Here is a 22,123-nt window from a genome sequence, read left to right as displayed (position 1 = left end):
TACGTAGAATCATTAGACCGTTTGTACACTATAGCCAATTGATAACTAATTTCTCTGAAAGAGTTCACGCTATATCTCACAATATTTCTATATTTTGAAGAATTGACACGAAGATTTCAATCACTAGATTAAGACATCATGAAATCAGCTTTCTATATAGTTGATGAAAAATACAGAGAGCTTTTAGTCATAAATACTATTTAAGTACGACATAATTTACAAGCTGACGAAAAATGATGTTGAAGATGTATTTTCACGGGTCCTCTACTCAAGTAGGTACATACGAAATTAATTTTATTCCATGAAGCTTTATTAACATAAAGGATAACTCATGGAATTACAAGAATGGTGCACTGGATTAAAATAAAGAATTTACTTTACTCTATTGAAATTAGAAACATGACAAGATTTGACAAGAAAAGTTAAGTGTCGACTTTAGAAGACCAATTCCCAGTAATGTGAAAATTAATTATATATAGTGACTGTAATTGATGAATATTCGCGTTTCCCGTTTTCTTTTCCTTGAGCCGATATCTCGTCAATAACTGTTTTAAAATATCTTAAGATTTTTTCGCCACAACTCGAACTACGCCATACAATCGTCAAGGAAATGGTGAAGTATACCGCCTTAACGTTACTGTACCTACCTATAGAAGTCCTGTACCTGTTTTATCATTAAAATAATTACCAATTTATGTAGAACATCATTCAACAAGAGAAGGTAATATATCTGATTCTAATGGTTTTTCTTCGCCTGAAATTGAAGCTTATGAATCTACAGAAAATCAAACAACTACAAAAGACTACACGCGTTCAACAGAAGAGGAAGCAAATTTATGTAGTTCAAATAGAAAGCGCAGACTTCCAGGCGCTTCCAAAATTATGTTTAAAATTACAAGTGCGAAAGTTTAACGAAGTTATATTTAATCTCCTCATTTTTTAATATTTTACCTCCTCAGTTTTTATTATTTTATAATTACTGTTATATGTCACTTCTTAGAATGATGTCCTTCTATCATGTAGAATAAAACCATCTGTAGTGAACACACATCTACAATAATATATTAATTAGTATTTTATAATATGAACGTATATTATCTGTGTATCTATCTGTCATCTCTGGTGGCAAACATCTCAGAGCGCGGGAAAATACAATATGTTTTGGAATTGTGACGTGACTTGTGACGGTGTGTGTGCATAGCGAGCTGCTATATGAATGAAATATAGTATATATTTTTTATTTTGTAATATCGACTCAATATCAACGTGAGTTAAAGGGTGAACATTACACCATCTATACGAGGTTTTGTCTTTTTCATTCGTAATGACAGCATTACGAATGAACGTAAAGCCAGATATTATAGTGTTGAGTATTCTGCTGCGATTTCTGCGTGATTACCTACAAAATTATACGATATCAGTAAATGAGCCGGATTGCTTTGTGTGGATTACGAGAATTATTAGAAAAAAATCGCTTGGAGTCAAGAACATTAAATTACTAATCGTGACTGAAAACACATGACATAAGGATGAAAAAGCTAAATAAATAACTAAAGCTGAGTGAATTGCTATTTTCCTATTATGGCGATAACAGACCACTACCAGGTAGCTTTACGCTTCAGGAATGTGAGTGATTTAATAATATACAATATGGAAATAATAAATTATTTTTATTAATAAGAAATTAAAATATTGAGTACGAGTATCCGAACAAATTGTATTAATGTGAAATGACTGTACCAATCGTTTAAATTTTTAAAATCAATAGCTACCTATCTTGCTCGGCTTAGGATTCGTCATACCAGTACATTTAGCTAAAATAAAAATTAAGCCGCGATGCGGCTTAGATGAAGGTGCAATTGATCATATATTTTTTAATTGTGCTAAAGTTCAAGATTCTTTATTTTAATATCTTTCCCCTGTCATCCAACGTCCTGTAAACAAGAAATTATTTATATGTTGTGTTGGCAATATATTTTGCGTTTAACTAGCTTATATACATACAAAAAAAAGAATCTTGAATAGGGCTATTTGCTGATTAGTTATATTAGTCTTGATTCATTATTGGAAATGAGACGGCAGACACAAATGCTAAAATTGCTATCCAATTGTTTGTGTTTAGTCCATTTTATCCATCATTAGGCCGGTTGAGCATGAAGAAGCTTTTTATTATAAATAGAAAGGGCTAGAATTCCCACAATGCCCTTGTAAATATTTATCAATGAAGTTATTCCTAGACATACGAATTAAACAGTCTTTTTTTATCATATCAGCCGAAAGACGTCCACTGCTGGACAAAGGCCTCCCCCAAGGATTTCCACGTTGGCCGATCTTGCGCTGCCCACATCCAACAATTAAACAGTAATTTAAAGTAAATAATTCCTTTCAGATATGATGAAAATCAGACATTGGTGCGTATATGGTGGTGAAGCCCATTATCGTTTTATTTGGGCTCAAATCAAATTACATCCTGATTTTTAAATCACATGTTTGACATTGACCTTGTGACCTTATTTTTGTATGTATTCAGTGTTGCCAGATGTATTCTTTGAGTTGTATTCGTATATTTTTTGCAGTAACAACCAAAAAAAAATAGAAATCACACGTGATTCGTACGACTTTTTCACAGTTGCCAGAAATCGAGATAGGACAAGCTAATTAATATAACCGAACATCACTTTATTCAAGTCTACCACCCAACAGTTACATCAATTGCCGAATGCCGGATATTATCCCAATTCTACAATATAACTTTGGTACAATTTTGGCAGTAGATTTTGTATTAATTTCTCTGACAATAGAAATGTGTAATAAATTCGATCCTATGCAAACGCCCATTCAGAAATTGGCCATGTCCTTTACGAGAAAGGCGAAACAAGTGTGCCAGAGAAGGCGAGACGACTCAGGAGTGCAATTCCGCAAATTACAGGAATACCATCAAAGCCATTGTTGTTTGAATGTTGCAACATTCTCGTAAGATATTTATGTCATTAAAGTAAAAAGCAAAGGTCAATATGAAAATAAAACCATTCATTATTTTTATATTACATTTATTAACCGTTTGGTGACATTAGACAAAATGACTTCCCCATATGTAACGGTAGTTAACGATAGCATTTTGACTTTGCAAGGTAGGTAATTCTTCTCAAAGTTATTTAATATCATATTGCTACGTTTATGTCACCCGTTACACATACGGTTTATAATACGTTTATTTTTTTTACAAGAACGATGATTTGTTACAATATTTTAGAAACGACAATTTTACATTGTTGGAAATAGGACTGATATTCAGTAGTTAAGAAAAATATTATTCCTTCAATAATTGGACGAAATAAATCAGAGGAACTAAGCAGTGAGCTTATTTTCTATTGAAGGTTACCGAGTAAAGGTATTCAGTATATTAATTAGGTAAATTCAATTTTGAGTTATATAAAATTTAATAAGAATTCAGTTCAATAGAAAATCTTAAAGATCTTGAATATATGTCCTATTGTTTATAATATTAAAATAAAAGTTTCATAAAAATGTCGCAGATAATATTGTCTTCTTTCCTATAATAAACTAAATAATATAATAAAAAGCACATTGTGCGGTGAGAACAAATTACACAGCACAGAATTTAGGTGTCATTTAGGTTGTCTATGAACCGTGGTTACATAACAAAGATAAAACTTTACCAATTAGTGACCGTGCCTTTCGGCCACAATAACCAAATCAATTAAAGAAATATAAACACGAAGACAATTTTCTTATCACATCAAATTTAAATTGAATTTAAAATTTGATTTGATTAGAAAATTTTAACCGTTACGTCACCAAATTTTTTCATTGAATTTTATCCTTTTTACCATAAGTCCACCATACAGATACTTCTATTGTGCTCAAGTACCACACCATAATAATAATATTAAAAGACATTGGTTAAAGAAACTAGGTACACCTACGTTTACCTAAAACTATTAATAACTAGTTAGACCTGCGTTTATTCTTTTCAATAATAAACAGCATTTAATGCCTGTTATTTTACTGTGACAAATTCCACGTACTTGCGATATATATAAACCCACAGATGTTGCGATCTTAGAAGTCCCCTGCTAAATTCACAACATCTTGAGAAAGTACGTCTTATATATTTATTTCATATTATTATTTTAGCGAAGCCGTGTTGCTGCAACAGCATTGGATAATTTCATGCTGACATTGTATTGGCTATATTTTTTAGTTCAGACTTTTAAGCGATATTAAATGTTTTTTTGAATAAAATATTAAGCTAAATTCCTGTTTTAATTAGTTTGATTGTATGTATAAGTAAAGTCGAATAGCAAATATAGCCTATTAAAATATCAATGAACAATCTTAGTTTATTTGAAATATATGTGTTAAAAAAATTATTTTTCTAATGTCATGCTCAAAAATAATATTATATATTACAATAAAAATACAATGACTAAAATCTTGGAATAAGCTCCAAACCTTCTCCTCAAAAAGGGAGAGGAGGCATTAGCCCAGCGGTGGGACATTCACAGGCTGTTACCGACTAAAATCTATGTTTTTAAATATTTATCATAATGAATATTTTATTGTAGCTTCACCAAAAAAGTGCTTGAACACAAATATAATTTTTATGTGTCAAAAACTAAATTAGCGATTATATTTAAATACATGGTTACGATTCTATTCTGCACTACACACAGTATCAAACTTTCAAGATCTAGATACAACATCACACACCGTAGAATACCAAACACTGTCTCCACCAGAAAATATTTTTCTTGGGTAAGAAAGTATAGAAGTAGAATAGTAGTCTGAAAAAAAATCTAATTATATTCTTAGGTATATCCGAAGAAAATGAGAACCTGACTTAAATTATTTTTTGTATGACGGTCAAAACTATGAAATTTAATTTTCCAATATCGAATAATAGAAATTTAATCATTTGAATCATATTAGTAGCATGCGGTTGATATCACTCAAATGTCCATCTCATCCATCATCCTACATAAAATCCGCCCCTAAAGTTTAATTTCACCTATCACATAGAGAAAGTCAACTGACGCAAACTTTAAGCTAAAGATCGAGTAGACTTTTCATATTCTATAAAAAAGTACATAGTAACTAGTCACTCAATCTACGTGTAAAGTAAATATTTAACAAACACTAAGTGATAAATAAGTTGAGAGACAAAAGATTCAGTGATAAGCTTACCTTTAAATATAATCTAATATTAAATTGATACACGATGGATACGAAGACGATACTTGTTTTTTATATTATATGTAGCCGTACTGGCAAAGTGGTTAAGTGGTTACCACCGTCCAGAGACATTGGCGATGCAAGAAATATTAACCATTCTTTACATCGCCAATGCGCCACCAACCTTGGGAACGAAGATTTTATGTCCCTTGTGCCTGTAGTTACACTGGCTCATTCACAATTAAAACCGGAATGCAACAATAATAAGTATTGCTGTTTAGCGGTAGAATATCTTATGAGTGGGTACCTACCGAGACGTGCCTGCATAAAGCCCTACCACCTAGTAAAGATGTGTGTATGAAGTTGTACCAAAGAGAAGTAATTAAAAAGTGGCCACACTTACGGTATTATAAATACGAGAGCGCCTCTGAACCTACGAGCTACACCGACTACACGCGACATTATGACGCTGTTCTACGTGTATAGTAAGTACTTCGCGATGATCATTTCGGAATCTAAACCTAACGATACATATCTACTATAATATTTCTCATATATGTGCAAGGTATTTCAAAATAAGACATAAAACACACCAGCACCGCTTAAGCAACGATGAACGTGAAATCGTAATATGACAATAAGATCGCAAAAGCACAAGGACGTGATCACAGCTGCAGCGAAAGGTCGGGCCGACCACCTGGCTTCTCATTAGGCGTAGGTAGTACGGCAACTACGTAGCGGAATTGGTGTGAATTCGTCTTAACATTTTATCTGTCAGCAAAGGCACGATGTGTTGAGCACGGATGACAAAAAGCGAATCAAATTATTAAACATCCGATTGACTTAACTACTTAGGACATTTGTCTATGTTTTTGAGGCTATATTCGTCTGTCGTACAAGCTAAATTACACGAAACGCCTTAAAAGCTACTGCTACGGTTGTGTATCACTTTGCGCAAGGCACGTACCAATGGCATCCCGTGGCCCTTACAGCTAATATTACCCCATCTAGCAAGTGTGCTGAGTACTTTACTTTTACGAATATGGAAATATTTAACTTATTTAATAGGATTAGAAAGCAAATATTTATAACCTTTATGATTATTATAAACTTAGCCTATAAAATATTAATATTACTTTTAATTTTCATATTAAACATAAGAAGTATTAATTTTAACTACATTCTACAAATATATCTCTGATCTTTCCAATATTCCACATAGATGCATCGGTTTTTATGTTTATTGAGGAGCTTTTCATTTGTTCCCGCAAAGGCGTAATAGAAAATGTAAAAAGACAATTAAATTCTATAAAGAGTTTTCAATAAAAAGAGAAAAATTACCTAAACGCAAAAATAACAAAAACTTGACACAGACTCCACTTAATATAACAACGTGTTGCTGGAACAAACAGTTTCCTATTCCTACTTACTTTATCTATTGCACACACATCGTTGAATAAGTCAATCATAACATACAGTGAACTAAATGTTTGCCAACCTATTACGTAATATTAAAGTATTGTAAAGTAATCATTTTAAATTTCGAATCAAAAACGGAAATTTGCAATCGATACATACAAGTACTAGACATGCTCCAGTATGTCGGGTCACATACTGAAGCGCTATCCGACACACCACTACATTAGAAGCCTTCTCTAAAATACCTACACATTAATATATCTCGAGTGAACCTAGAGACTAAGAATAATAACGGATATATTGTGATTTGAGTTCTGAGAAGCCGAAGCTTTAATATTTACCGATATCGCCTTAACAATTTTTATCTTATCATTTCTAAAACCGCTACAAACACACTACGACGACGATGCCCTTTAATGGGGTAGAACGTTTTAATTACTACATTTTTTTTTGTTTTTCTTCTTTTTTTTATAAATCGCGATTCTTATCTGTTTTTCCACGAGATTATTTTATTATTATAACAAGACGACCTACGCGTTACTAAATACCGCATGAATACGAATACGAAAGCCAGAAAGGGAAAGAATAAACAGGAGATACACGTGGAGGAATTATAAACTAGTGCCTATTCTTCTGCCGTATTAACGTAATATTATATCGGTGACTAACTTAAGATAACGTTGTTTTGAAAAGTGTTATCTCTGAATCGAATGGAAGATCTTTGATTGAATATACAAAAAACCGAAGCTTTAAAAGAACTATAACGAAGTACGACTTTTAAAAGATATTCGTGAGAGATTGTTGAATGAAGAGCTGGAGCCGTTTCATTTCCTCATACTAATACAACAGAAATATTAAAAGTGAAAACTTTACAAGAAATACGAGCAAAGAAAACCAAATGAAAGCATATATTAATGTTCGTATTTGAGACGCACACGGCGAAGGCAATATTAACTATCTCTATTACTATATCCGAACTACGAGAGACTTATATGAGACGTGATTTCTATTACAACTATTTACCAAATTACCGCATTACAAAGCCTGCAGGTTTCATATAATTTATTTTAATCGTACATAGATTCTAATTATTATTAGTTGCCGTCCGTATTCATATAAAAAGTTTTGACCGTTAGAAAAGATTCGTTAAAAGTCACAGATATATAAGAAAAACTATTAAAAAAAAAACCATAAGCGACACCTTCTATTCGTCAAGCTTAAGAAAACAAATTTAAACATATTGAAGAGCGATGGATACGTTGATGATTAATTATGTATGTAAGCAAAGAATAAGAACCGAATGAAGATAAATAAATCAAAAATGATTAAAAACAATACATATTGAAATCGAATATATTACCAAGAGGACGTTATCAGTTTAGGAACAACAGAAGGTATCGCTTACTGAAATGCATCACAGCACGTCGAGAAACACGCTGGAGCATTGACTCTACCCCTCATATGCAATCACTGGGGTTCATATACAATTTCGAAAATACAAAAAACATTGCAATCGTATGTGATCTTAAATTACAATTTTAATATCTATATATCATGTAGCAATGTTTTAACGTTACAACTAAACACTAAATATCTTTCCCACATTACACCCAGTTACTACTTATTCATCTGATAGATGGCTTTTAACAATACTACAATAATATTAAAAGATTACTTATTATCATATATATATATCTATATAATATAAATATATTTCATTACGAATATGAATATAACTTATCTATTAGAATGTTTTTGTTTTTTTTTTTTTGTTTTTTTTTATAAAAAATAAACTACTAAACTATTCTACTCCACGAGATCGCATTGAAAAAATAATCTAAATAATTCTAAGCAAATGTGATGTTCAAAGGAAACGCCCAAAAGATCTATTTGAATAAAATGGGAACAATTTCTATGTGCCGCTATCATGTGGATGAAAAATAACATCTTGTTATATTGCCCTGAAAGTGAACAGAGCGAAAAAAGCAATGTGAATATTTACGGAACTTACTTACTTCCATAAATATTTTGACATACATATTTAAAAATGAACGGAACTAATAAATGAATGAGTGAATTTAAAATATGTTAAGTACATTTAATGAATTTAAAATCACCAGAATCATAGTTAAGGATTTGTAATTAATTTATATAATAAAATTACGTATAGGATAAAATCTAATCAATGTAACCCTATATAAGAAATATACCTAATTACAAATACAATAAAATTATTAATAACGAATAAATATACTCCTTTTATGGGATACAATAGTAATTGAGGTTATAATTTAATAGCATATACTACAAACCAATTATAATTTATAAAACTAATTTTTCACTAACATATATTTTGAATTTTAAATATTTTTAATAAGGAAATCTACTATTTCATCAGATAGCCTAAAATATTTTATTTTTATAATTAAAAAATTTAACCTTAATAAGATGTATGATCATGGAAATCCCTTTTAAATATATATTACCAAGCAATATGTTTATCGAGCAAATATACCATAGACTTTAATAAATTTAATTTTACTTTATAATAAATTGGAAGAGCTAAGATATACGAACGAACGATCACAGCGCGCCAAGTTGGACCACAGCTGTATTAAACACTTGAGAAGTTATTATTTAACGACAGTTACGCTTTCCGTCTATTTATTATATTCAGACCTACACTTACAAGTTCAAGTGTCGGGTTGGTATTTTAAAGCCCCGATGAACTGATTTAAATATAAAATTAACATCCGAATATGTCTAGCGAAGATATACAGAAGATTAGGATTTGAAAAAGTACAGATAGAATTTATTATACCATGTTTAAATAAGCCAAACATCCGAAAATATTATTTGATTCGAAGAGATTTCGTGATTTATTTAAATAAATTATAATATAAGCATGTTATTATATAAACCATTGAGCTATATAGTACGACAGGGAGACATAAGTATTAATTAAACTTTGGTAATTAATATGTTTTGGTAATGGATAATGAGGATGATTATCATGAACATTTGCGAATTTTCTACGAATTTACAATACATATAAAATCCTTTGTACTATATGGCTCATTGATCTGTGTGTAGCATTTGCCGTAAATAGCTCGGATATTCCCATAATATACTATAATACTCCGTCGCTGGCTTCCAAGTGGTGCTGTATTATAAAGTTAGTTGCATTTGCTAAAATGTTATAATTGCCTCGATCCTAATCTATGATCTGAATTGAATATAAATAAGTAACATTATGTAAAATTACACTTGAATCTATTTCTAATAAAGATTATAAAAAAGATTTAGGAATGAAAAAGTATTGGCCGAATTTATTCTAAATAAGCCAAATTATTACTCTACATTTAGTTGAACATTCATAACAGTTTTTTTTTTTTTTTTAAATAAGCACATCGAATTAGGTTGTTTCCTTTTGTCTAACCTAAAGACTAGAAAAAGTTTTAATACTCAATTCAATATATTTTTTAGGAATTGTTATATTTGTGAGTTGAAATCAGTGCTAACGTAATGGCGCTAAAGCGATCATTACTGGATGTTTTTTCATGACGCGTTTCTCAAAATTAATTAAAGATTTGAAACATTTTTATTAATCATCAATTAAACTTGGCATTAGTGCTATCGTTACGGCAATCACTATCGGATATTTATAGATCGTTTTTTTTTTCTATCGCGAGTTATTTCAAAATTATTTTATTGAATGAAAAATAGGTATCTAAAATCATTTAAAATAAGTGTGATTATTGTAAATATTTTATTAAGCCTTTTTTATTAATTTGTAGTTTCCTTCAGTCGTAGTTGTCTTTATTCTCATACAATTCATAGATTTCTAGTTATTTTTCTAAATATCCGATATTTGTTATATATTAATTGATTTCAATATGCCCTGATTTCCTTCGAATTTTTAAAATGTCGGTAACTAAGCTAATCCCGATTGGATACTTGAATTTACTATATCATTCTTCTTGGGTGCCTTCCCGACCAGCGTTTTGTTGCGTCAAAATAAATCTAAATTGTTTTATTTTAGGAAACAACCCAACATTTTTTTTACTAACATTTCAATATTAATACATTTTCTTATTATAATTTATTAACATCAACTTCACTCTCACATACCGTATTTATCTAAATATCATTAATAAAATTTTAGTAAATATTTGCTGCGATTGAATCCTTGGATATAAATCCCTATTCTAACAACTACGTTTTCAAAGCAATTTCGAAAATGTCTTATAATATACAGTACTTACTTGACTAAGATAATATACTCTTGTACGAGCTATGTATTTACAACTACCGTTCGTTTGCCTTTAGCGATAGAGTGCGGGGACTGTCGATCAACCCTTAACACGTTTACATACTAAATACGAAGATTACGATAAAAATATATTATACGATTTTTATTAAAAACACGTTAATGTCGCATTCCTAGAAGATTAAATAGAGGCGCTCGAGTTACTTCTAATGTTTTTGACATATTACTTTTTTTATTAAACTAGATTGATTTTTTTATGTGTTGTTGAAAGGTAGAAACCGTTGAGAGTCCTACTGCGCGAGAGTTTAGTTATGATGACTAGAAACAAAACACACAATGTAAGAACTGAGGTCTTCTTCGAGTAGAGGATCCATCGTGTATCGAGTTTTGTAAAGTAAGTTCAAGTAATAATACGAATTATAATATGAATAGTAAATAATCTAATAATTATTATTGCAAACTGATACACCATAGTTAGCAATACATCACCTAATGAATATATATCCTTAATTCTACGAAATATATAAATAGATTAGTGAAATAATAAGAAAAATAGTGAGACAATCATCAATACATAGAATACTTGAGACGAGTTGAAGAGATTTCTTGATTCAGTTAAGTTACATTATAATAAAATAATTTCGTTACATAAAGCTATATAGTACGGCATGAAGACATGAGTATTTATTAAATTTAGGGATTAATGTGATTTGATGATACATGAATAATTAAAACGATTATCGTGAGCTTTGAGAATTTTCTACGAGCTTGTAACGTATTAAGTTTCCTTCGCACTATATGGCTCAATGCTTCATGTATAGTTTGCCGTTAATAGTTCGGATATTCATATAATATAATATAATACTCCGTCGCTGGCTTGCAGCTGTATTATTAAGTTAGTTGCATTTACTAACACTTTACAATTGCATCGATCCAAATTAATATGAATGATTATTAAAGGAATACATCTAAAATGCTTAGTTACAGATACGGGTCTAAAGCATTGGAGTTTACCTGGGTTTGAGTACGCACACAGAGGACGATTAATAATTTATATAAATAAATATATCTATACCTAGGAGAACACATACATTGAATATTGAAAACGCGAGTATATACACATTTTTACATCAAAAGGACAAAATAAGTTTTTTGAATAAAAATAATCGATTTATAAGAAACCTATTAAAAATTACACCAGAGAAGAAATAAAATATAGAAATATCTATAAATAATTAACAAAATTATTCTAAAAATCCTAACCGAACAAAAATTTGACTAGTATTCAACTAACTAAATCTAACGTTACAACCGGATACATCTTACTGCACCCATGCCGCCGGGACCCAAAGCGGCTCGGACTGCACACGCCAGGCCATTTTGATAAGCTGCGTAAGGGCGGTAGCCAGATCTTCATTCACTATCTCCTCGTCAAACATGTAGCCATACAGAAAATTAATACGATTCGACGACCTTATGATATCCGCGAACTCCTCTTCCTGTGGAAAGGAGGTATGTTAGAGGATGGTCACAAGTGTTATTAAAAGTGAAAAGCCTATATTCGCATATTTGAAACATATATTTTCACTAACGGTAAAAGCTCTCGAGCACTCCTTGTCAAACGTCGAGCGCGCGTTGGCAGCCGTCCTGGTTTTGGAAAGTGTCTCTAGCGAAGGTGGTTTTATAAATATAATGTAGGGCCGCAGTCTCGGGGTTCGCAGCATCTTTAAAGCTTGCCAGTGAGGACTCAGCACACATACCCGCCCTAAAATATAATTTACAATTATTACTAAAATATATACATCTAATATATCGTCTATACTATACTAGTCTACTTTTAACGTTGTATCAATTGATGCTCGCAAAAAAACATGCAATTGGTTGTAACGCATCCAGGGCGCAAGGTTTACGAACTATTATTTTAAGCCCCGAGCGTCGGGCTGATTTACAAATGACCTACTTTAACATTACTTTGGCCAATTAAAGATATCATAATAAACATCTCTGCGAATAGGTCGGTCTGTTATCGGCGCATCTACAAAACGCAGTGTCATTTGAAGGCGCATGTGCTTTGACGCAGTGTCATTTGGAGGAATACAGTCGCAGTCACCTGACGCGCATGTGCAAGAACTTTGCGTTATTTACAATGCGCATGTGCATCGCCAATGCGACATTTAGAAAGCGCATGTGCAAGAAAACTGCATCACTTTAAATGCGCATGTGCAAGAACACTGCGTCATTTGTAATGCGCATGTGCCCCGTCAATGCGTCATTTGCAAGGCGCATGTGCAAGAACACTGCATCATGTACAAAGCGCATGTGCACTAAAACATTCTTTATACAAGTGTGAGCGCGCCACTTTGGAAAATCGTTACATTACAATATAAAAGATTTTTGTCGCGATTGATTTCGCAGAGGCTTTAAAAACGAGTAATAAGATTGTTACCAATATCCAAAATGTCGGATGTTACAATTTATCTATAAAGTGAACATAAAGCACTTTACACACCAAACATTTAATATAATAATTTCTAGGGCGCCCAGATTTTAATACAATTTAACCATTAATATATAATTATAAATAATAAATACATATAATTTAAATATAAATTTATCAATTCTTACCTGAGTTTACTATAGTTTCTACACTTTCTGCTGATGTTCCATATAGATTTCCTTTGTATTCCCCGTGCTCTATAAACTTTCCTTCCGAAATGTCTTGTTCCATTTTCTCACGCGTAACAAAGACGTATTCTTTCCCATTTTGTTCACTGGTCTTCTGAGCACGAGATGTATCTGAGTTGTAAAGTTTGTTAAATTATTACACTTAAATTAAATCATATTAATAAATTAAAAAAATACAACAAAACACAAGACCGAACTGATAGAGAATTGAACTAAAACTGAGCCCTGCCCCGGGGGATATTAAAAAGGCATCTCATGTTGCGTCGCGCATGCGCAAATGTGTAAATTACAAGTCGGTCCTATGCACACAGGCCACGTCAAGTGCGCAATAAGGATGCGTGAATAGGTAATGGTTTATCGATTTCGTTATTTTCAAGACCGACTACGCCCAATGTCAAGGGTCATATTAATTATGTGGAATATTTTAGAAATTGTGGTTTATCATGCTAGTATTAGACTTATTGTTTAACACGCCGATTACACATAAACATCATTCGAATACAAACATGTTGTTAATTTTTGTTTTAATATTACAATTGCTGTAATTTTTCTTCATTAAAAAAGGTTTGTGTATTAAAATATCTCCCAGTTATGAATCTTGATTTCAACATAGTGCTATAACTAATATCAAATAATAACGAAATAATTTTATGATTGCGTGCAATGTGGACAAACAATTTGGGCACAAACGAATCTCAAGTCTTGTCAAGTCAAGGTGAGTCTTGGGGCCGATTTTGATAAAAAATAATAAAATTACAAATTGTTTAATATAGGCAAAATTTCGCAAGGAAGCCGCGTATTACCACTTCAGATACCACCTGAAATTCCGTAAAAAGAGAGTGTATCTCTTTACTCGATTTAATTCATAATAATATAAATATAACAAAACACCTTCGTATCGAGACTATAAATTATTTATCCAATTTCTGCTGAGTATGTCGAATATAAATATTCGGTCACAATTAAAAATGCGATCATTTCGAGACGCTGAATACGGGTGAAATTAAAAATAAGTGTTTTATGAGGAAGTTTTAATGTGTATAATGCATTAAGGTTTTGTTTAAAATACGACGATGATTGTTGAATATGTCAAAAAAAAAAGCCAAAGATTAGGAGATTTACTGGTGTAACCCAATAAAGTTATAATGTGTGTTACGATATAAATATTTTATATAGATCCTTGTACTACCAAAAAATAAATGTTTGATGTAAGCAGTGTTAACTTTCTTTTCTTACTTTTTTCCGAACTTCTATTAATTTTCGGACAACATTTTGATTTTTTATATTGCCAAATTTTAAATTAATCTTTAAACTGTAATACATTTTTCGTTCTTCTATCACGGTAAAGTGCATTATTAACGCCCACGCCAATTTATATTTCATAATGAGGTACATGTTGTGTCCAAGCTAAACAGAAATCAATAATTGCATGGTTCATGTATCGCATTCTCTTTCGCACTTGCATGCTAGAAGAATCTTATATACTCTACGTAGGACCATGCGCAGTTGACATCACCCGGGCGAAGCTACAAATAAGCTATAAATATATATATATATAAACACTCTTTATTTCATGATGTTCTTGGTTTGAATTATGTTTTGCAATGAACAACGATTGTATTATTTAAAATTAACATATGTATGTTTACTGAAGCTGTTTATAATTAATACATATTCAACGAATTCTTGAAAACCGTTGAGTGGATCTATGTTCTTACTAGACAGTAGACCGTTTAAAATTAAAATATGTAGTACCTCTTAAAGTCACGGCGAGTCAGGTAGCTAACGTGGAGCGAACATTCTCACTTATTATCTTATTGTTCAAATAGTACGCTTGTCTTAAAACGAACTGAAATTGTATAAACTTTTGTATCTCATTTTATATCTTATACGATCAGGTAGGGCTGACGAGCACTTAGGAATATGATTTGCTCATATCGATAGGGATTTATGTTAAAATCAAAACAAATCGCTTTAGTACAAACACTTAAGGCCTTACGTGCGCAAAAAATAAAGATCCTGAATCATTGCATCCATAAAAACCCGATCGATCGGTTAATCTTAAGAAGTTTTTAAACCGTTCTTTGGTATCATAGGAAATATTGTATGTAGTTATAACTGGCTACATTATTGTTGAATACTATAAGACTCTTAAATACTATTGATAGGAATTGAATTATTTAAGGAGCATCTCTCTAAATAGTTTATCTTCTACAGGATTCTATATAAGAATTAATGATAATCATTTTGTGGCTAATATATTTTCGTACCAACGGCATGAGTTGATGTCTAAAATGATTTGCTTAATATCACATAATGCAAAATTAAAGAAGGAAAATTACGAGTGGGAGATTTCTTCATCGCTTATCATTTTTGTGATGTCATGATAACCATTATTCTGAATATCACTCTCAGAGAGTGGACATTTTAAGCGCTGTCAAAATTCAACACCGTAGCGCTACCACGGTGATTGTTGCCCTTAATACTTCTTATAGGATCAACAGTTTTGTTCTACTGGATATTAATACCAAGTATTGATATGCTTATAAGAATTCTTATATCGTTCGTTTGAAAAACTAATAAAATTATGATTTATCTTTTCTTCATTATATTCATTAATTAATTCTTAGTAACGTCTCACAATTTCTATGAGTGGTTTTGCTATTGTGTATTAAATCAAGTCCATTTGTTTTGTCTAAAAGTAATAATCTCTCGAGACACATTTTGTATCATCAAGCCTAACTTCAAGATATATAAAAAGAATATTGGAAAAAAGAATATTACGTAGAAATATTATATCAGTCTTAAAATAAGTTTAAACAATCATAATATACTTATATACAATAATAAAATATATATATTCCAAGCTTTGACCTTTGCTCATTTACATTTTTCTATAGATACGTATTTACGTTGCCTGGAAAACGCATTGCGGAGTCGCGCATGCTTGTTGCGCTAGGCTGTCTAGACAAAGGCTGTGAACGGGATAGCTTATAAATATTGATTAATGTTCACGACCTGAACTACGTATAAAATAACTTCGTCGGAAAGGATGTCAGATGATTTCGATTATATTTTATTATTAAATAAGCTGGTGCAGGAAGTAATGGCGTTGGTGTGCATGTTATAGTTTTTTTTTATTTTTCAACTCATTATGTACTTTAAAGTCGAATCAATATAGTACTAAAATAATATTTGTCTAAAAAAAATAAAACCTTAAATCTTAAAAGACTAATATATTATTATATGATGCATTTGCCACCAGATTTTCGTAAGTGAATATTTTTTTTCTTAAATGAATAGATTAAGTAATTTTAATGTATAATTACGACATATTCATTATAACATTGCGAAGATAAATGTATAACAGTGCTGGCAATGTCCTTGTCGTTATGTATGACTCATGCATAATTTCCCAATAGAATGGAGGACTGTGCTTGTGTCAATCGTAAAGACAAAGTCAAAATTAATGATTTATCCAACAGACTGATCGACGTATATATTTTATTAGTTAACTCTGGCAAAGGTGCTTGACTGTAAGCTTAATGCTCCTCAACATAAATATCTATAACTGCACGATCAACAGTATGATGAGTTTAATCAACTGGTTTTGTGCCTTGAGCATACTGTCGAGGACATACCTTGACCTCTTGAGAGCCTTTAATCCGGTTTACGAGATCTCATGAAAAATGCAATCTATTAAATTTATCTGTGAATTTATATGCATTTTCAAGCACTGGTATTAGAATTAGGTCTATAGTGTAAGATGGGCAGAAATTCAGAACCATATAAGTTGAGGTGCGACAGGTTTAAACACATATTCGATTTTAAATCTATAAGGCAGTGTCTTATTGACTGGGTAAGCTTGAACAACCTGAATTATTGCGCCTGCGATCTAAGGCAGTCATTGAGAGTATCTTAGGACTATGCCGTTAGAAATTGATTGATGTATCTATAGTCATAAAAAGTATTCCAGGTCAAAACTGGAATGAGGAATTCAATTTAAAACTTAAGGTAAATTGTTATTTTTAATTACATGTATATAAAAATTTAATACTAAATTTCAATATTGTTTATACAAAGTTAATAGTCATTTAAGCTATAAGGTAAAATAAGAGTTGCGATGAGAGCTCAGAAACGGAATCAGATTAAATTTTTATTTAAGTGACAACCTGTAAATGTCCTACTGCTGGGCTAAGGCCTCCTTTCCCTTTTTGAGGAGAAGGTTTGGAGCTTATTCCACCACGCTGCTCCAATGCGGGTTGGTGGAATACACATGTGGCAGAATTTCGATGAAATTAGACACATGCAGGTTTCCTCATGATGTTTTCCTTCGCCGAAAAGCACGAGATGAATTATAAACAGAAATTAAGTACATGAAAATTCAGAGGTGCTTGCCCGGGTTTGAACCCACGATCATCGGTTAAGATTTACGCGTTTTTACCACTGGGCCATCTCGACTTGCACTTGCACTTGACTTTTATTCGCACTCGGCGCCTTGGACACCGGCGAGTCCCACATACCCCCCCCCACTGTTCCCGAGGGGGAAACACGTAACGCGTTATTCCAGCGTTAAAAAATAAAATAAAAAGGACTGCTTGGTTATTATTTGAAAATGCCTGTGTTCCAACTTATAAAATGAATAAGTCTAGTATAATTACAGGTACAGGATACAATATATTGGATTTCATAGTTTGCATGACAACAAATGATGCTATATAACCATCTGTGCCTTTTTAACATCAAAAGTCTTTAAATCACACCAAAAATACGGGTACCGAGACAAAAATGAACTATAGCGAAAAGGTATGGATTAGGTCTGAATAAGATCTATCAGAATCGATTGGAATCGTATCTATTGAATTTAGCTTTTTTGTTTACAGAAGCGTACCCAACATTACTAGACAGTATTTATACGTAAAAATAAAAATAATAGGCCAACATATTGTATTTCAACACTGAAATTGTCCAGTTGGTCTCAACCCGTACAAGAGCCTGTCGACATATATATTTATCACGCCTACCGTTAGATAGAGGCTTCCCACAGATACCCCAATACATCGATCGATATCGAAGGAAGTAGACGGTTTTGAGAGCACGCAAAGCTGGCACAACACTTGGTGAACGACGCCGACGACGCGGGACCAATGGATATCTTTGCTCGTTGCAAAGGTACCACCCACACACCCGTCCAAAACGTCTTTGAAATGAGAGATACTAATATTAGTCGAAATTAATGTCAGTCAGTATACTGATATTGTAAATTGTTATTTACAAAACAAAATAGTTTAGGTACTTGTCTAATCTAATTTAATGTGACATTAAATCTTTATTGCGATAAAGACCACCTTCCTAACAGCGACCCCTTTGTGAGGGCGTCAGGAAGGTAATGAATCTATTAACAACGTATCAGGATCGCACCAACGTGACCTTCGATGCAAGTACCGACCGAACTGACCGAAACAGCCTGTGAATGTCCCACTGCTGGGCTAAAGGTTTGGAGCTTATTCCACCACGCTGCTCCAATGCGGGTTGGTGGAATAAACATGTGGCAGAATTTCAGTGAAATTAGACACATGCAGGTCTCCTCACGATGTTTCCATATTCGTATTTAATATTCGTATGAATTATAATCACAAATTAACGATGCAAGTACGTACTTTCATATTGTATATATTCAAGATATAGATATGTTTAAGATGACTATATATCCCAGGTCGTGCCGATAAAAATTTGATGAGTTTTTCTGTCAAAGATTCTCAGTAGCAGCCCGGAGTCCGGAAGTTGGTAGTATGTACACTCTCTTGCCTCGGAAAGCAGTAAAGCCGTTGGACCTGTGCCTGATTTCTTACGGGTCGTTTTGGATAACCGTCCCATCGGATTATGAGTTAGGGAATACAGGAACTAGCATACTTTAAAATACCTTATACTTAATTTAAATCAACAACTTATGGAAAGGTCTCGACATAGCTGATTTAAAATAAAAGAAACGTTTCAATAAAAAATCCTATTTGTGCTTTTATATATATTAATACATTTTTAATGCAGTAATTGTTAATATCTAATATATTAAATGTCGATATAACTTTGTTCTAAACATACAATAACAAGTATAAAATATTTGTATATAAATAACACAAGAGCGAGAATACGCCACTTATCAGACTGAACAACTAATAAAGAGGAAAATTTGTTACATCCGTGGATAAATTGGTATCTTCATTGAAATCAATTGCTATTTAAGTGTCGAGTTGATGCTATTATATAATATAAAAACAACGGACCAATAAACGTACAGGCGATTGTGTGTAAGGACTTTTCGGGCTGCAGCCCAGGACCCGGTTGATGTAAAGGACCCCCAGCCTCCATGGAAGGCAAAACGCATAATATTGTGAATTAAAAATATATATTATAAGGTTGGCAACTCTAAAATCAATTAAACCGTTTGTGCGCGTATCGAACGAAACGGGGGATTGCCCGTTTTGGTCGTATTTTGACGTGTCTATTACAGAGTTCCACTTGTTTACGGTACATTTTCTCGCAAACGCAACAACAAGCTTCATGCATCTATTTTTTGACAGCAACTAAGCCTGTTTTCTTTTGAACTTCTGTGGGTAGGTCCTCGTCGTTAAAGTGACAAACTGAATAATGTTATTATTTATAGTGTATTGCGTTTAATGTTTATGTTACCAATTACTAAAATAATATTTATAAAGACAGACAAAAGGGGACATTTCTCATATTTTACTTATAAAAATTAATCTAAACATTTTAATTAAATTAATCAACAAAGCTCTTATCTCATATAAGATTTTATGCGTTTAGTAAATAAGTACAAAGAAAGAATAGTTTCTAATCAATCCTGGGCCGCAACGCAAACAACGGCCAAGAAAATTCTTATGTTGAAATAAAAAGTGATGATTTTTTTTCTTTATTTTTGACTAGCTGACACGACCACTTGGTTGGGCGGAAAACATTTTTACTTGTGATCGATTAGCCGAACATTAATAAAATTGTCTCGTGTATTTGATATTTTAAATTATCTCTTAAATTATGCCACCAAGCAATAATTAAGCAATTTATTTTTAAATAGATTGACGTATATGAAAAAACCGTCTAATAGAAATATCACTCGATGGATTACGACACGGTTGTGTTTCCATACCTATGTCGTATTATGTCTTTAACCATTCGTCCAAATTATATGCAGTAAAAGGGAAGAGTGTTTTGTTTTAAACTGTTGAGACGATAAGTTTACTTATTTTGATAATAATTCTTATTTGTTGAAAATATGACCAATAAAAAAAACCGAGATGGCCTACTGGTTAGAACGCGTGAATCTTAACCGATGTTCATGGGGTCAAACCCGGGCAAGCACCACTGAATTTTCATGTGCTTAATTTGTGTTTATAATTCATCTCGTGCTTGACGGTGAAGGAAAACATCGTCACGAAATCTGTATGTGTCTAATTTCATTCAAGTTATGCCACATGTGTATTCTACCAACCCGCATTGGAGCAGCGTGGTTTAATAAGCTTCAAACCTTCTCCTCAAAAGGAAGAGGAGGATGTAGCCCAGCAGTGGGACCTTAACAGGCTGTTACTGTACTGTACTGTAATGACCAATAAACATGACCTAACGACTTATTTTTTTTTAATATAAAAAAAAAAACTTTTTGTGACTTAAATATAAAAGTTAGACATATGCTGTCGCTGACTTTTTTGTAGGCCTTATTAAGCTCTACAACTTTTCTCTAGAACTCAATCATATATCTCTCATCGTTATGACAGCGTTCGTAAGAAACGTTTTCGTTCGTTTTGCATACATATTATCAAGTGTATAAAAGGGCATATGGTACAATACCATCATACATCACACTAAACTAGTAATTTATACAAAATATGTAAGAAATATTAACCATTCCTTACATAGCCAATGCGCCACCAACCTTGCGAACAAAGATGTTATGTCCCTTTTGCTTGTAGTTACACTGACTCACTCACTCTTCAAACCGGAACGCATCGCTACTAAGTATTACAGCTTAGCGGTAGAATGTCTGATGAGTGGGTGGTACCTACCCAGACAGGCTTGCACAAAGCCCTAGCACACAGGCAACCAAGATGTGCAACGCAAGTGTTTGCGTTCACACGACGATTATCAAGATTAACATCAAAGCTGCAACATACGAATGAATCAAACGGGTTACGGGAGTAAACTACTACTTTACTAGGTAACTACTCTCGCAGAATACGTTGATCGCCGATAACGGACTGTGTATAAAATTATTCTTTGCAAAAGTTGATGATATGATATTTACTAGTGTCACCTACATATGTGCAATACGACGACTGCAATGCCGTTAACGATTCAATCCAATAAGACAGTGGCTTGAAAAAGCCGTTCGCCGCTAATGCTTCTTTCGCTCCTTGCTTGAATATTTTATTAGATTTCAAAGAAATGAAAATTGTATTCGTATTATTATAAATTTACGTTTCAATTTTTCTTTATATAATGTTATAGTTTGATTTAATGCTTATTTTTGATATAGATAAA

At 32.3% G+C, this 22,123-nt stretch overlaps 2 protein-coding genes across 6 annotated transcripts in view; both read right to left on the bottom strand.

Annotated features, from left to right (window-relative positions):
• Positions 1–22,123, bottom strand: part of LOC126780378 (MAGUK p55 subfamily member 7) — a 50,267-nt gene that overhangs the window by 20,565 nt on the left and 7,579 nt on the right. For 4 of the 5 annotated variants that reach the window (XM_050504833.1, XM_050504834.1, XM_050504836.1 and 1 more), the window contains 3 exons: positions 13,511–13,681; positions 12,478–12,650; positions 3,034–12,384 (listed from right to left, as the gene is read on the bottom strand). In XM_050504833.1, the coding sequence (XP_050360790.1) occupies positions 12,208–12,384; positions 12,478–12,650; positions 13,511–13,681 (521 nt within the window). In that variant the 3' untranslated portion in view covers positions 3,034–12,207. Of the gene's footprint in view, positions 1–3,033; positions 12,385–12,477; positions 12,651–13,510; positions 13,682–22,123 lie in introns of those variants that run through there. The other variant, XR_007670489.1, reaches the window with a different exon arrangement.
• LOC126780382 (frequenin-1) overlaps positions 1,124–22,123 on the bottom strand; it is a 243,516-nt gene continuing 222,516 nt past the window's right edge. Inside the window, exon 10 of the mRNA XM_050504844.1 lies at positions 1,124–1,133. The gene's annotated coding sequence lies outside the window, so the exon portion shown is untranslated. The remainder of the gene's footprint in view (positions 1,134–22,123) is intronic.

This window comes from Nymphalis io, chromosome Z (assembly GCF_905147045.1).
Source record: "Nymphalis io chromosome Z, ilAglIoxx1.1, whole genome shotgun sequence".
NCBI classification, from domain to species: Eukaryota; Metazoa; Arthropoda; class Insecta; order Lepidoptera; family Nymphalidae; genus Nymphalis; species Nymphalis io.
Note: the sequence above shows the minus strand (reverse complement) of the source record. Positions and strands in the feature narration are given on the sequence as shown.